The 13,501-nt window shown below is 40.3% G+C and overlaps 4 protein-coding genes across 6 annotated transcripts; 1 reads left to right on the plus strand and 3 right to left on the minus strand.

Annotated features, from left to right (window-relative positions):
- Positions 1–488: 488 nt before the first annotated feature.
- LOC111593873 (beta-alanine transporter) lies at positions 489–3,504 on the minus strand. Its single transcript, XM_023306941.2, has 6 exons — positions 3,350–3,504; positions 3,105–3,267; positions 2,051–2,197; positions 1,645–1,989; positions 875–1,585; positions 489–821 (listed from the first exon to the last, which is right to left on the minus strand). Exons 1-6 carry the CDS (start codon positions 3,460–3,462, stop codon positions 489–491), a joined length of 1,812 nt encoding a protein of 603 aa, XP_023162709.2. The 5' UTR covers positions 3,463–3,504.
- A 236-nt stretch (positions 3,505–3,740) lies between these two features.
- Positions 3,741–5,406, minus strand: LOC111593336 (protein lifeguard 1). Of its 2 annotated transcripts, none has more exons than XM_023306058.2 (4): positions 5,320–5,406; positions 4,574–4,680; positions 4,416–4,517; positions 3,741–4,354 (listed from the first exon to the last, which is right to left on the minus strand). In XM_023306058.2, exons 1-4 carry the CDS (start codon positions 5,336–5,338, stop codon positions 3,848–3,850), a joined length of 735 nt encoding a protein of 244 aa, XP_023161826.1. In that variant the 5' UTR covers positions 5,339–5,406; the 3' UTR covers positions 3,741–3,847. The 2 variants fall into 2 exon arrangements, with proteins under 2 accessions (XP_023161826.1, XP_023161818.1); XM_023306050.2 differs by lacking the exon at positions 5,320–5,406 and adding an exon at positions 4,747–4,812 and having other exon boundaries at positions 3,742–4,354.
- A 717-nt stretch (positions 5,407–6,123) lies between these two features.
- On the minus strand, positions 6,124–9,070 carry LOC111592893 (protein lifeguard 1). 2 transcript variants are annotated; one of them, XM_023305337.2, is made up of 5 exons: positions 8,961–9,070; positions 8,270–8,406; positions 7,075–7,400; positions 6,760–7,008; positions 6,124–6,701 (listed from the first exon to the last, which is right to left on the minus strand). In XM_023305337.2, exons 2-5 carry the CDS (start codon positions 8,307–8,309, stop codon positions 6,342–6,344), a joined length of 975 nt encoding a protein of 324 aa, XP_023161105.1. In that variant the 5' UTR covers positions 8,310–8,406; positions 8,961–9,070; the 3' UTR covers positions 6,124–6,341. The 2 variants fall into 2 exon arrangements, with proteins under 2 accessions (XP_023161105.1, XP_023161114.1); XM_023305346.2 differs by lacking the exon at positions 8,270–8,406 and adding an exon at positions 8,461–8,512 and having other exon boundaries at positions 6,125–6,701; positions 8,961–9,069.
- Positions 9,071–9,378: 308 nt separating this feature from the next.
- LOC111593274 (aspartate--tRNA ligase, cytoplasmic) lies at positions 9,379–12,079 on the plus strand. Its single transcript, XM_023305948.2, has 6 exons — positions 9,379–9,495; positions 9,897–10,006; positions 10,087–10,412; positions 10,478–10,884; positions 10,946–11,563; positions 11,632–12,079. The coding sequence occupies exons 2-6, from the start codon at positions 9,920–9,922 to the stop codon at positions 11,793–11,795; spliced, it is 1,602 nt and encodes a 533-aa protein (XP_023161716.2). The 5' UTR covers positions 9,379–9,495; positions 9,897–9,919; the 3' UTR covers positions 11,796–12,079.
- The last annotated feature ends 1,422 nt before the right edge of the window (positions 12,080–13,501 follow it).

Consider the following 13,501-nt stretch of genomic DNA (forward strand, 5'->3'; position numbering starts at 1 on the left):
TATATATGTATATGTTGTGCCATTACACAGCCATGTACACATATATATGTTTGTGTTTGTTTACTTATACTTTGTACATATGTCTACGCACTTCAATCTAAAAGCTTGCAGCTACTTCAACAAAAAACAAAGTCTCTCTATAAAAATAATTTCCGTCTAGGATGCCCTTCAAAAAAGTTGACTAACTTACCAATCGAGATATGTATATATATATAAATATATTTACATATATACACATATTATGTATATATTTATCGATCCCAACGAAAAAGAACTTAAAATTAATTATTAAAATTCGAGTGCATACTTTTAGGCTGACAAATAATTTATTACCAAATCTTATAAAGCATACTTTTAGGCTAAGGTATAAATTTTGCTTGATTTTTAGTTTGATATTCAATTGCAATTTCTTATTTATTTAATTATAGTTTAATGAAATAAATTAAAAATTATGCCAAAAACAAGATTTCTACTGTTTATTTAATACATTACAATGTTCGCATTTCTTTTTTACAAATACTGCAAACAATTTTACACACTGGCGGAGCTCCAATGCCCACTCTATGATAGACAGTTGCCGCCTCTTCGGGTATCATCCTGCTCCTGCCTCTGCCCAGGCCCCTGTTGTGGTTCTGGCTGCGACTCGGCGTTTGCGATTCCGCACAGCAGCAAAGCAGAAAGCTAAGTGGCACCGCTTCACCTTCCTCCAAAGTCTGGGGCAGGTTTCTGCCACGCGTCTCTGGCAGAAAGAGACTGGCAAAACCACCGACAATTAACAATCCGCCCATCACAATCAGAGGCAGCACCAACATCTGCTGGCCCTGCAAGCAGATGGCATTGAGGGAAAGATATGCATGATAAACCAAGATCTTACCATGTGATTGATTATTGGAATGAATATGGGCCCCGTCATGGCCACCACCGAGCTGAAGCTCATGCCCAGACCACGCACCACAGTCGGATATAGCTCGGAGGCGAGCAACGGCAGCACGACGAACGCCGACGAGATGCCCATCTTGCCAATGCAATAGAGCAGCAGCATCACCTCCGCCTGCTGCTGATACAGCACGGTGGCCACACAGGCGATGCCTCCAATTAGCATGGAAATGAACAGAATCCAACGGCGTCCAAAGTAACTTAATCCCGGCCAGAGCAGCAGGTACGTGGGCAGCTCCACTGCGCCAGCCAAAAAGAAATTCCAGATCTCGTCGCCACCCAGCGCCGGAGCATAGTAGCTGAGGCCCACATAGACGCTGGTGTTGGCAAACCAGATCAGGGTCACAATCAGCGTCTTGCGTCGCATGTTAGTGCCGCGAAACAGATCCAAAATGCCGTAGTGCGACGCCTCTGCCGGCTGCGTTCGGACCAGTCGCTGCTGCAGTCGCTCCATAAAGTCCCTAGAAACGTGCACGCCATTGACCCGAGCCATGACCTTGAGGATGCGCACGGCCCTCTTCGTCTGGCCCACAGCGATGAGCCAACGTGGCGACTCGGGCAGCACAAAAAAGCAGGAGAAGAGCATCAGCAGCGGCAGCGATACGGCCAGAGTCAGATAGCGCCAGTCACGCACCAAGTAGACCACGCCCTTCCAACCCATAGAAATTCTCTAAATATAAAATCAATTCTAGACGAACTTCAACTCACTGCGAGCAGCACAAGTCCCAGCGAATAGGCAATGTTGGAGACAATTGTGCAAAACACGCGACGATCCGGTCCCACCAGCTCGATGGCCAGAACGTAGGGACTGGCCAGGATGGCGGGCACTGTGAGTCCCACTACAAAGCGCAGACCCAGCCAGGAGTAATAGTTCCAGGCGAAGGCGCTGGCAGCGCATGCCACTATTTCGAGTAGCAGATAGGCGTAGAAGGAGGGACGTCGACCCCACAGATCCACCAAGTAGCCAAACACATAGTTACCAATCAAGCCGCCCAGGCCAAAGAGCACCAAGGCCAGGGTGACATAGTAGCTGCTATTGCAGACCAGATTCCACTGTAAGTGATTTATATAGAAATCAGCTTCAGCTAGTTCATTATGGAGCTCAGAGCGTTACCTCTTGCACAACTGTGCTGGGATACATGGATCGGTCGTAGTGCCAGCCATGCTGGCAGGCCACAATGGATTCCTGGTCTACCTTCAGCAGCCGCGACGACTGCTCCCTTTGCAGCTCGTATGGCGTGCGGTACTCCAGATAGCGTACCTTTAATAGAGACATATAATATCTATTAGATTGTATCCATATCGTATAACTTCCTTATAGCAGCCGTTTAATGTGTCTTGTTAGGTGTTAACTGCTTGTGCACTGCTTGTTTTCATTGCAACCTATTTAAACACTGCTTGATATGTACGGCATGCGTATGCCAGTTGTATGACAGACTATGACAACAGTTGTGTATAACAGTCACATAACGAACTGCTTTGAAATCGTTTTGAATTTTAATTAAATTCATAATTTATATTTAAATTATTGAAAATTGCAATTTATATTTATGTATGTAAACGTTATTTGATAATTCGAAAAAGTCTCAGCCATTATGTTAAATGAAAAAATCCTAAGATTGCGCTAGGCGGGCGTATCCGACTAGGAGATACGAAAAACTGGGGAGTTTGGAAGCAGTCATAATTCATGTATTCTTACAAGAATCTACACACTTGATTTGGTCTTCAATATTTGTTAATGCAACTTCTCAGATAATTACGTCTAATTTATTAATTGCTCTATAATGGATTAATTATTTAAATGTATAAAGCACAAATAAAGTTTGACTAATATAGCTGTGTCACAAGCATATATACTATATAAGACATTTCATCAAGCATTTCAGCTTTACTTTTCTATTGGCAAATGCATTGCTGAGTATTTAAAGATAATACTGATAACTGAACAATCAATCAACAATGAACGCTTGTATTCAGTAATATATTATATCAATGTCACTCAAAACACTCAACTAGAAATAGTCTCTTCGCTCAACTTGCCCTTTCTTTTGACTCTAGAAATTTCATGACTGAAACTTTTGGTAAAAATAGTATGATTAATGCTAAATGATATCTAATATATATGTATATATATCTGTGTATGTATGTTAATTACTAGAAACACGCACTATTTCACTGTAGTTGCGATCGAACATGCTGCACTCTGCGTAGGCGCCCTGTCTGTCCCGTGGTATACTTAGATTCTTGACCAATTGCAGGTAGTCCTGGGTCCAGGGCTCCAGTTCGGGGATGCGGCACCAATGCTTGGGCGTGGCTGCAATAAACAACTGACTGCAAAGCCATTAGAGCACTGGAAATGGCGAGTGGCTAGTCCATGGATCACTCCTAGGCAGGCAGTCAGTCAGGCACCCACCTGTAGGCGTGAAAGGCGCAGGGCAAGGCCGCCGGCAGCAGCACCGAGCATATGATGATCTTTTGATAGAGCCCGAAGGCGCCCACTTCCTTAAGTACTTCATCGAAGTCCATGGCACCCGATCTGGTGATCTGGTGATCTGCACACGATTTGAATGCGCGCACAACTGATCTCGAGTGGACAGGTTTTTGGCGAGCGCTAATCCAAAGGGGCTGCAGTTCCGCCACGCGGCTCCCAATCTCAATTGAACATAATTACATTACGGCCTTTCGTGTGTTTTAATTAATTGGACACCGCTGCGTGCGACAGGGTCGCAGCACGGCCAACCAACAGCCAGAGCAAATCAGAGCAGAAACAATAGCAAATCGCAAATAGCTACATAAGTCAGCTGTAAATATATTTCTTGAACAATTCCGACACGTAATCTCAGTTAGGTAATAAAAAATAATAAATAAATCTAGATAAAGCAACGACTAGCCTAGCCTAGCCCAGTCCAGCCTAGTTACGCGCCAGCCCAATGATGGTCAGTATGTACATGAAGATGTTGATGATGTCCAGATAGAGATTGAGCGCAGCGAAGATGTACTCCTCGGGGCTGATCGCGTACTTGTGATTGCCGCCCAGCATCAGCTGTGTGTCGTACACCAGATACACAGAGAACAGCAGCGCGCCCAACGAGGCATAGACCAGTCCGATGATCTGGCCCGGTATGAAGATGGCTATGATGCCAAAGATGATGAAGACCACCAGGCAGGCGACCAGTACGCCGCCGCACATGGTAAAATCGTATTTTGTTTGCAGCGCAAACAGCGTCAGTCCCAAGCTGACAGCTGCTGTGATGCCCACGGCCATGAGCACCTCGTCCGCCTGGTACTGGCCGGCAATGATGCCCAGCAAAAAGGATTCGGCCAGCGTGAACAGAAAGAGGAAGATGAAGTTGAGTGGGGTCTTGCGGCGCACGCTCTCGCAGCACGCCATGCAGATCATGGTCACAATTAGCACGGCCTACAAGAGAGACATATACATTAATAGGACTCCCTCAACTATGCTCACAGCTGCGACCTACCAGCGCGATCCAAAAGAGTGCCGTATTCTCCTGTACCCATTCCTGAGTGGCCTTCGAGAAGGTAAAAACGCTCACAAAGCCAAAGGTGATCAGCAGTTGCATCTAGTTGAAGGCACATTAGAAACGACTGACAAAACAAGGTATCGAAGTCCGCTTACCATCAGTATCAGATAGACCTTGCGTATAAAGCCCTTGCGTATGCTTTGGTCATCGAAGGCAAAGCTTTTGTCCGCCTCCGCATCTCCGTAGACGCCATTGTTATCACCTGAGCAGAGGGAAATAAAGATTTTATTTAAATTAATTTAAAAGCTAGAGCAATGCAACTTCGAACCGTATTGAAAGTGTGTATCGCCCATAGCTCTATTCCTCTATATGCGACTGGTTCGTTCGACTAATGGATATTACCTGGGACTCATTGCGCTTGTCCATATGCCAGTTGGCTGACAGATTAGCTACAAACACACTCACAGATGCAGATAACGACTTAGATGGTAAATACCCTATATATCTGAAGTAAACGACATTGTTGTTACCCTTTTTCTACTTTGGTATTGGTGTCTGGGGCTGATAACGCGTCACTCTCATATCTCGTACATGACACACCTGTGTTTTCTCTTATGTACCAGTCGATTGGTATATTATGTAAACCGACCCTCTGAATCAGCCAATCGACCCTAGTCTTATCAAATATCTTCGATAACAAATTAAACTCGCAACCAGCACAGAGAACTTTCAGCAGGTGAACATTTTTGTAATTTGAGTGAATCCAGGTGGAGAGTGAAATTCGCATTCTGCAGCTAAAGCCGAGTAAAGATACGTTTTCCTTATGGCATATATACATATATATTTATAGATCGGCGATTATCTTATCTTGAGAACTTTCCTTACGATTGTTTGTACTTGCCTTGCTGGTAGTGATACATTTTATGGTATGTATTAGCTATCGATGTTGTTTGCCGAAAATTCTCACACGCACTGCTGTTAGCTTCCGAATAGAACTGGGCAACTATGTTGGGTAGCACAAGCTCTTAGAAATACATTTGCTTGCCTCACACTTATCGCCAGATAAGAAATAACCCAAATATGAGATAGTGGGGCCGACCGAAGACCACAAAGCTGACTAATCCAGCGCTGACTACGAACTGTCGTCACATTAACTGTTGCATTTGCTTCCAGCCGGTCCCTGGTGCATTGCCGGTCACGCCCCAACGAGCTGTGTGGAGAAGACCTACAAGCGTCGCACAAAGCCCCATCATAGAGTTCACATTTAGTATACCTACAGAGCATAGACGACAACTGTTGTTTTTGCTGTTTTCTCTTTTTTTTAATAAATAAATAGATTCACTTTATTGTTGACTTTACCACAGTGTCGTTACAGAATACTTGCGGGAGGTTTTGGATTGAATAAAGTTTAGGTATTTTTTTGGTTTTAGTTTTTATATGATTAACAACTGCAAGCGGCGCTGCTTATATATATGAACGTACATATACACGTATATATAACAACTATTATTCGTTTACCACTATTTATTGTTTATATGCGGTATTTTCGGGTTTTTGGTTTAGAGCGTTTAATCAATTTCAGGTATGTGAAGTAATTTTTGAAGCTAATAATTAAGGAAAACTGAAACGACATAAACAAGAGTACATTCATATGCATAACAACAACAAAAGAATTAATTATTCATTTCACCTTAAAATTAATACATTCTATAAGGAAAGTTGGCAACAAATTACATATTTTAGCAACCAAACATTTCGAAATATTCAATCTGAAACGCTTTCGTTTCTGTGACTTTTTATGAGATTACGCGGTTATTGAAAATATATCTGCTGTTAGGGCAATATTAATAAGCTAATTACATACATTGCCTGGTAACATAAAATCAAGGTATGTCAAATATAAGTGTAATTCAGTAACTGCGTTTAGTCCCGCGATGCACCAATAATGGTTAGAATGTATATGAAAATGTTCACCACGTCCAAGTAGAGATTCAGCGCAGCAAATATATACTCCTCGGGGCTAATCGAATACTTATGATCGCCACCCATCATCAGCTGAGTGTCGTATATCAGATAGACTGAGAAGAGTAGCGCGCCAAAGGAGGCGTATACAAGCGTTATGATTTTGCCCTTGAAAAATATGGCCACGATGCCAAATATCATGAAAACCACCATGCAAGCGAGCAATATACCGCCCATCATAGTGAAGTCCACCTTGGTTTGCATGGCAAAGAGCGTGAGAGCCAAACAAACAGCAGCCGTTATGCCAACAGCCATAAGAACCTGCAAGCAAGATCAATGAAAGTTAAATAGCAGTTGAGAAGAGAGAGAGAGTTCTTACTTCAATCGGTCCATAGCGACTGGCTGATACGCCCAAGAGAAACGATTGAGCCACCGTAAACAATCCCAAGAATATAAAGTTGGTCGGTGTCTGGCGACGAACACTCTCGCAGCAAGCCATGCACAACATGGTCACAATCAACACAGCCAGAGCAACCCAGAAGAGCCATTGATTATTCCGAACAAAATTCTTGGTACCATTGTGAAAGACAAACAGGGCTACTGCTCCAAAGGTGACCACGAGTTGACCCTGCCATTGAAACCACAACAAATGCAAGTTAACTTAATAGAAATACAGTTGAAATTGACTACGTACCATTAGAATAATGTAAACCTTGCGTATAAAGCCACGACGGATGCTCTGGTCATCAAATGAGAAGTTTTTGGGCTGACCCTCGGGATCATCGTAGGCACCGTATCCAGTTGCAGGTGGTGGTTGTATGAAACCCGGCTGTGGTGCATATCCGCCAGGCGGTGGGCCCTGACCGTAAGGTCCCTGGCCGTAGGGTCCTTGCGGATACGGTTGAGCGCCGCCCTGACCGTATGGCGGATATCCGCCTTGTGGCGGTCCTTGCGGTGGATAGCCACCGCCGTAACCACCTTGTGGTGGATACCCACCATAGTTGTACTGCTGATTGGGATCTGTGAATGAAAACTCGTTTATTAATCTTATCTCTATAGCTAATTTCTGCTCATGCAATTCCGAGCTCTATTAAAATGAAATATTCTAAAACTGAACTCCACGAATTTATGAACAAAACAATCGTAAATAACATCTAATAGATAGTATCAGTTCCTAATGAAATAGTTCATTCAACAGCTTAGTGCAGAGAAATTAGTGGTAAATTTTTGTAAATAAATAATAAATATTCATTCTAAAATATTAAATCTTGAGTGACACACAAAGGAATTATTTTTTCTTTATATATATATATTATATATATATAATGTAATATAGCATCATGTATGTCGGTTCTTTCTAGATTTAATTTTAAATAAAAGTACAGTCATTAGTAGTTCTTTTAAATTAGTTGTGTAATGCTTTAATGCTTTGGATTACTGACGTATAGATAAGAAACTCTATACGAATAGTTTCTGTTATCTTAAGCTGTTCTTCCGTTAAAATAGAAAAACTTGAACAAATATTGGCAGATTTAGGTAAATATTAAATATTTTATTTTAAAGTTATGTATGGAGGATGCAATAAAATGATTTGAGTAATTGAAATGTCTACTCAGCGAAGATATGAAAGGTAAATGATATTTGTTTACACTTCTCCTGAATTATAAATAATATGTATGTCGTTTACTTATAACCTCTTAGATAAGATTAGAAACCATCGAACCAATACGACGCTAAATATACCAACTTAAATGGGTTGCACGACCAAATATGTTATATGCAAAAACAGAGACTCGACAGAAGCATGCGAAGGAGAACAAAACAGAAAGCAAAACCATATGAATTAGCCAACAATTTTATGTAAACAAAAAAGGCAAAATAAAGTAAACCTTGATATTGAGGATATTGTGGAACACTTTGCCACGACATTGTTGATATTGGTTTGTCGCTGTTTGAGCTCAACTGAACTGAACGATCTGCTCCTACAGATAGCTACAGACAAGGGGTCACTATACACGAGTATTCACTGTAAAGTAGACCCAAGAAACCGTTAGTTAGTCTTGTACATAAAAACACTCACCTTGCATTTCGTTATTGGTGTCGTTCGATATTTAGTATAGTTATTCGTTTACCTGCAAAAGAATTTAATATCTTAATGAGTTTGTCACATTTCATTATGTTTAATTGATTCAATTCTTTTAATAACCAGTTCCGCTTGTATTAACGAAAAACAAGCAAAAATGACGTGTGAACTTACTGCAGATGTCCACACACTCACACGCATATACAAATATTAATTTACTTATGAGTTTACACAAATGTATACGTATAAACAATGGTACAGTTTGAAATCACCAGTAAGAGTCACACTAGGAACCACTATATTTATTCTAGAAGTTTCCCCTGTTTTAGTTGGTCTATTTAAAGTACTTTAAAACAGTTATATATTGGTTGGTGACTCACTCGGCGGCCCACCTTACCAAGAAAATGGGGGAAAACCAACACAACAAACACCTGTCTTGACTTTGTTTATCAAACAAATGTGTACGTTCTATAAATAAAGAGAACAGCTAAATATACCTTGTAAAATACGCACAAAAACTGCACTATAAACAAATAAAACAAACTTTGCCTTAAGTGTTTCTTCTGGAAAATCTGTTTCTCAGTGATGAATGAAATATCGATACAGTAACTTTAACTTGAATATCGATAAGTGTTAACGAGCTGAGTACGGAGGTAATTCTTACTTACTGCATACCACCAACAAGAAATGCGCAGTTTTCAAATCATTCAATCGAACTTTAAAAGTCAATAATTTGAAAACAATGGGTTTGTTGTCTATCTCAAGCCAGATACTATTAAAGTTAAATATTGTTTATCATTCATTTATGCATATGTAATATTTATCCTGTAAGTCATAAACAAAAAATGCATATGAGCATGAGCAACACAGCATCACTAAATTATATCGAATGCACATTTTCTCTTGAACTATCGATAAGCCTACCAAAATACCCTAAATAATACCAACTGCACAACGGCCGAGCATGCTGCAATAGCTTCCGACACTCGTGTAATCTATTCGTTTGTGTATTAAAAGGCTACGAAATATCTGGTAAGTATAACTGGAAGTGCAACCAAAATCAATAAATGTAAAGCAACAAAGGCTAAACCTGTAGTCAAAGTGCTTTACGTTTAGGTTATGTGTGTGCGCTACACTTAAACAAAGAGAAGGTGGCTCCCATTCCATATGTAATGGGAAATGCGTGGGGTTGACTGAACTGCAGTACGCAACCGGCAGAAACAACTTGCAATTGCAATATATATGCAAATTAGTGCAAGCAACGCTAGTGACTATTTATATATACAACGAATCTTCTTGTAGATGATATATATATAAATATATGTATGAATGTGCGTGACGCAATAGTTGAGTGCCGGATGCATGCCCCCTTCCCGCCTGTTGCTTATCACGCGAACTGTAAAACTATACAAAAAATATTTTGTATCTTACAGCCGTTTGTGTTGCATTCCAAAAAATGGTTGAGGACAAGGAGAATACAGCCAATGCTGGACAGGAGCCGGTCTCCAAAAAGGCAGCCAAGAAGCAAGCGAAAGCGGCCAAGGTAAGCTGCAACGTGGCACAGTTTTTACTGATAACATGTATAATTGATGTCTTCTACACTTTATCTCACTCTCTGCTTAGAAAGCTGAGCTGAAAGCCGGCAATGCTGCTGCTGCCGCTGCAGATGAGGCGGCTGGCGACAATGCAGCCGATCATGCTGCTGCCCGCTATGGCCTCTCCGAGATGATACAGTCGAAAGATAAGCGCAGCGAGCGCGAGTTCGTTTTGCTGCCCGAACTGAATGCGCAAATTGGCAAGGGCTTGTTCTGGGTGCGTGGCCGTGTGCACACGTCTCGTGCCAAGGGAAAACAGTGCTTTCTTATTCTGCGCCAGCAGAGCAGCACGGTTCAATGCATTCTGGCCGTGGGCGACATCATTTCCAAGGAAATGGTCAAGTTTGCCGGAAAGTAAGCAAAACAATTGATTTTTTAGTTAACTACGATTGATTCATTGATTGATTGTTTGCTGGCAGCATACCCAAGGAGAGCATCATTGATATTCAAGCGAAAGCTGTAGCAGTGCCCAATAAAATTGAATCCTGTACCGAGCAGTCGTTGGAGTTGTTTGTGGAGCAGATTTTCGTCATATCGCAGGCGAAGGCACAACTGCCGTTGCAAATAGAGGATGCTTCTCGACCCGAGAATGCCGATGATGCCGAGGGACTTAACATACGCGTCAACCAGGACACGAGACTAGATAATCGTGTGCTTGACCTGAGGACACCAGCCAACCAGGCAATCTTTCGCCTAGAGGCTGGCGTTTGTCGTCTCTTCCGCGATATTTTATCCGATAAGGGCTTCACCGAAATCCACACGCCCAAGATTATTTCCGCTGCCAGTGAAGGAGGTGCTAACGTGTTCACCGTGAGTTACTTCAAGGGTATGTTCAGTCAGGCATATAAATATATGTAGTAAAAAAATATAATTTGTAACTTTTGTAGATTCTGCATATCTGGCACAATCTCCTCAGCTGTACAAGCAAATGGCTATCGCAGCCGACTTTGACAAGGTTTACACTGTTGGCGCCGTGTTTCGCGCCGAGGATTCAAACACGCACAGGCATTTAACCGAGTTCGTTGGACTCGATTTGGAGATGGCCTTCAAATATCATTATCACGAGGTGCTGCACACGATCGGAAATACGTTTACAGCCATCTTTAAGGGTCTGCGCGACAAATACAGTCGGGAGATCGAAGCTGTTGGCCAGCAGTACAAAGTGGAGCCGTTCAAGTTCTTGGAGCCGCCCCTAATTTTGAACTTTGCCGATGGCGTGGCTATGCTGCGTGAGGCTGGCATTGAGACGGGCGACGAGGAGGATTTGTCAACGCCAAACGAAAAGTTGTTGGGTCGTTTGGTTAAAGCCAAATACGACACCGATTTCTACATCCTTGACAAGTTTCCATTGGCGATACGACCGTTCTACACTATGCCCGATCCCAACAACCCGATGTATTCCAACTCGTATGACATGTTCATGCGCGGCGAGGAGATTCTGTCGGGTGCTCAACGTATACACGTACCAGAGTACTTAATTGAGCGTGCCAAGCACCATGGAATCGGTATGTGTCCAGCTGTCCTATTCTTGGACTCGACTCGATGACTCATCATTTCCATTCATCCATTGCAGATACCACAAAAATTGCTGCTTACATTGAATCCTTCCGCTACGGCTGTCCACCACACGCTGGTGGCGGCATTGGCATGGAGCGTGTCGTTATGTTGTATCTTGGCTTGGACAACATCAGGAAGACGTCAATGTTCCCACGGGATCCTAAGCGATTAACGCCTTAAACGTGATCCAGTTAAAAACAAAAGAAAAAGAAAGAAGATCTTATCTTAATGAATGAAATTCGATACAAATTTTTTATTTTCCTCTAACTTTCCAAACTGTGAACAACTTTCCCAAGTCTCAATAATTTGTACGTTAGTTGATTCCAACCGCTCCTAAGTTTTTACCATCACATTAAGGACTTGCACACTGCAAAGTTGTTTGACAACAATAACTGTAAAGACTGTTTAGGGTCAAAATGTGTTAAAAACCGATTAAAATAAATCTTTGCATGTGTCTTTAGTAATTTTCTGTGTTCATCATTTGTTTTACAGATTGATGTCGATCGTTTCTTTATATGCTGCTGTAATTTAATAAAGAAATTTTTTCAACTCGTAGTTTGTACCGTATCTATATCATATTGCAGATAAGATTTCATTCTTATCAAATCAATACACTGATCCATATCCCTCTAACTGCTGATAAATAAAGGAGTTTTGATATTCAGGTAATATATTATATACATTTATGCGTATTTCTCTGCTATGTTTATCTTTCGGGAATAGAGTATATTCGACTTCAAATATGGAATATGTGCCATATATATGTACCTCAGCTTTATAAACGTGGCGGTACAGTATGTATAGCATATATATAAATTTATATATATATATAAATTTATATATCTATAATTTATATATCACTTTTTATAAAGTGCTAAGATTTATTATGCACGCTAATTGGACGTTTGGTAATCCGAGAAATTCTGTTGCATAAATGATCTTATATTTATTATTAAATATATAATAATATATATAATATAAATACAGGTGTTTATCAAGTATCAAGCTACGCCTTTTAATTCGGAAAAGTCTTTAGTTTTGCGGCATCAAATTGTCTAAGTTGTACAAATAGTATGCCCTTCACAGTTTTAATGCTAGGTTTATGATGTTTTGTTGGTTGTTCATTAAGTTCAAATTCTCTATAGAAAGAACTATTCGCAACATACTATATCTATAGCAGCCAAGATGAAGACAGTCAACGTTAGATCTTCTTCAATAATCGTTTTGATAGTCTCTTATTTCATTAAAATTTTTGTTGCATTTATTTCGCTCTCCGTTTTGACCCTTAATCGAATATTATATTAGACTGCTTTTAATTATCATGAATTGCGACTACCAGTTTTATGTATTGAGAATATGTTATTGCGTACTTAAAGTCAAGTTCACATTGATCTGAAAGCCCTTAACCTTCTTATCCATTTGCTCTAGTGCATGATTATTAAAGGTTTTGTTCTATCTTTTATTTTAAGTAAAGATTAAGTTCGAAATTGAAAAGAAACAATATATAAAATTCAAAGTTTATTCATTTTTCTATATGATTCGTCAAATGATTAATATAATGTATCGAATATCAAGTAAACTATATATATATTTTGTTTTTTACATATATGTATATAAGAATATAAAGCAAATTAATATAAATCAAATCATTTGGTCATATTTCTGCTAGCTGCTTAAATTAATTTGAATTTTTTGCCTAATAGCATTTAAAAATGCGTTTAGTTAATGTTAGTTATAGTATTTTAAAAAGCATACATAACATTTTCAAGATTTCCTTGTCAATATGAAATATATTCAATAATTTAGTAAATATAATTTTATATGAATTTAATATAATATGTCGTATATTTGCAGATTAGAAAAATATTCAAGTAGCTAAAAATCAT

This window comes from Drosophila hydei, unplaced genomic scaffold (genome assembly GCF_003285905.1).
Source record: "Drosophila hydei strain 15085-1641.00,03,60 unplaced genomic scaffold, DhydRS2 tig00000060-arrow-pilon, whole genome shotgun sequence".
In the NCBI taxonomy this organism is placed as follows: domain Eukaryota; kingdom Metazoa; phylum Arthropoda; class Insecta; order Diptera; family Drosophilidae; genus Drosophila; species Drosophila hydei.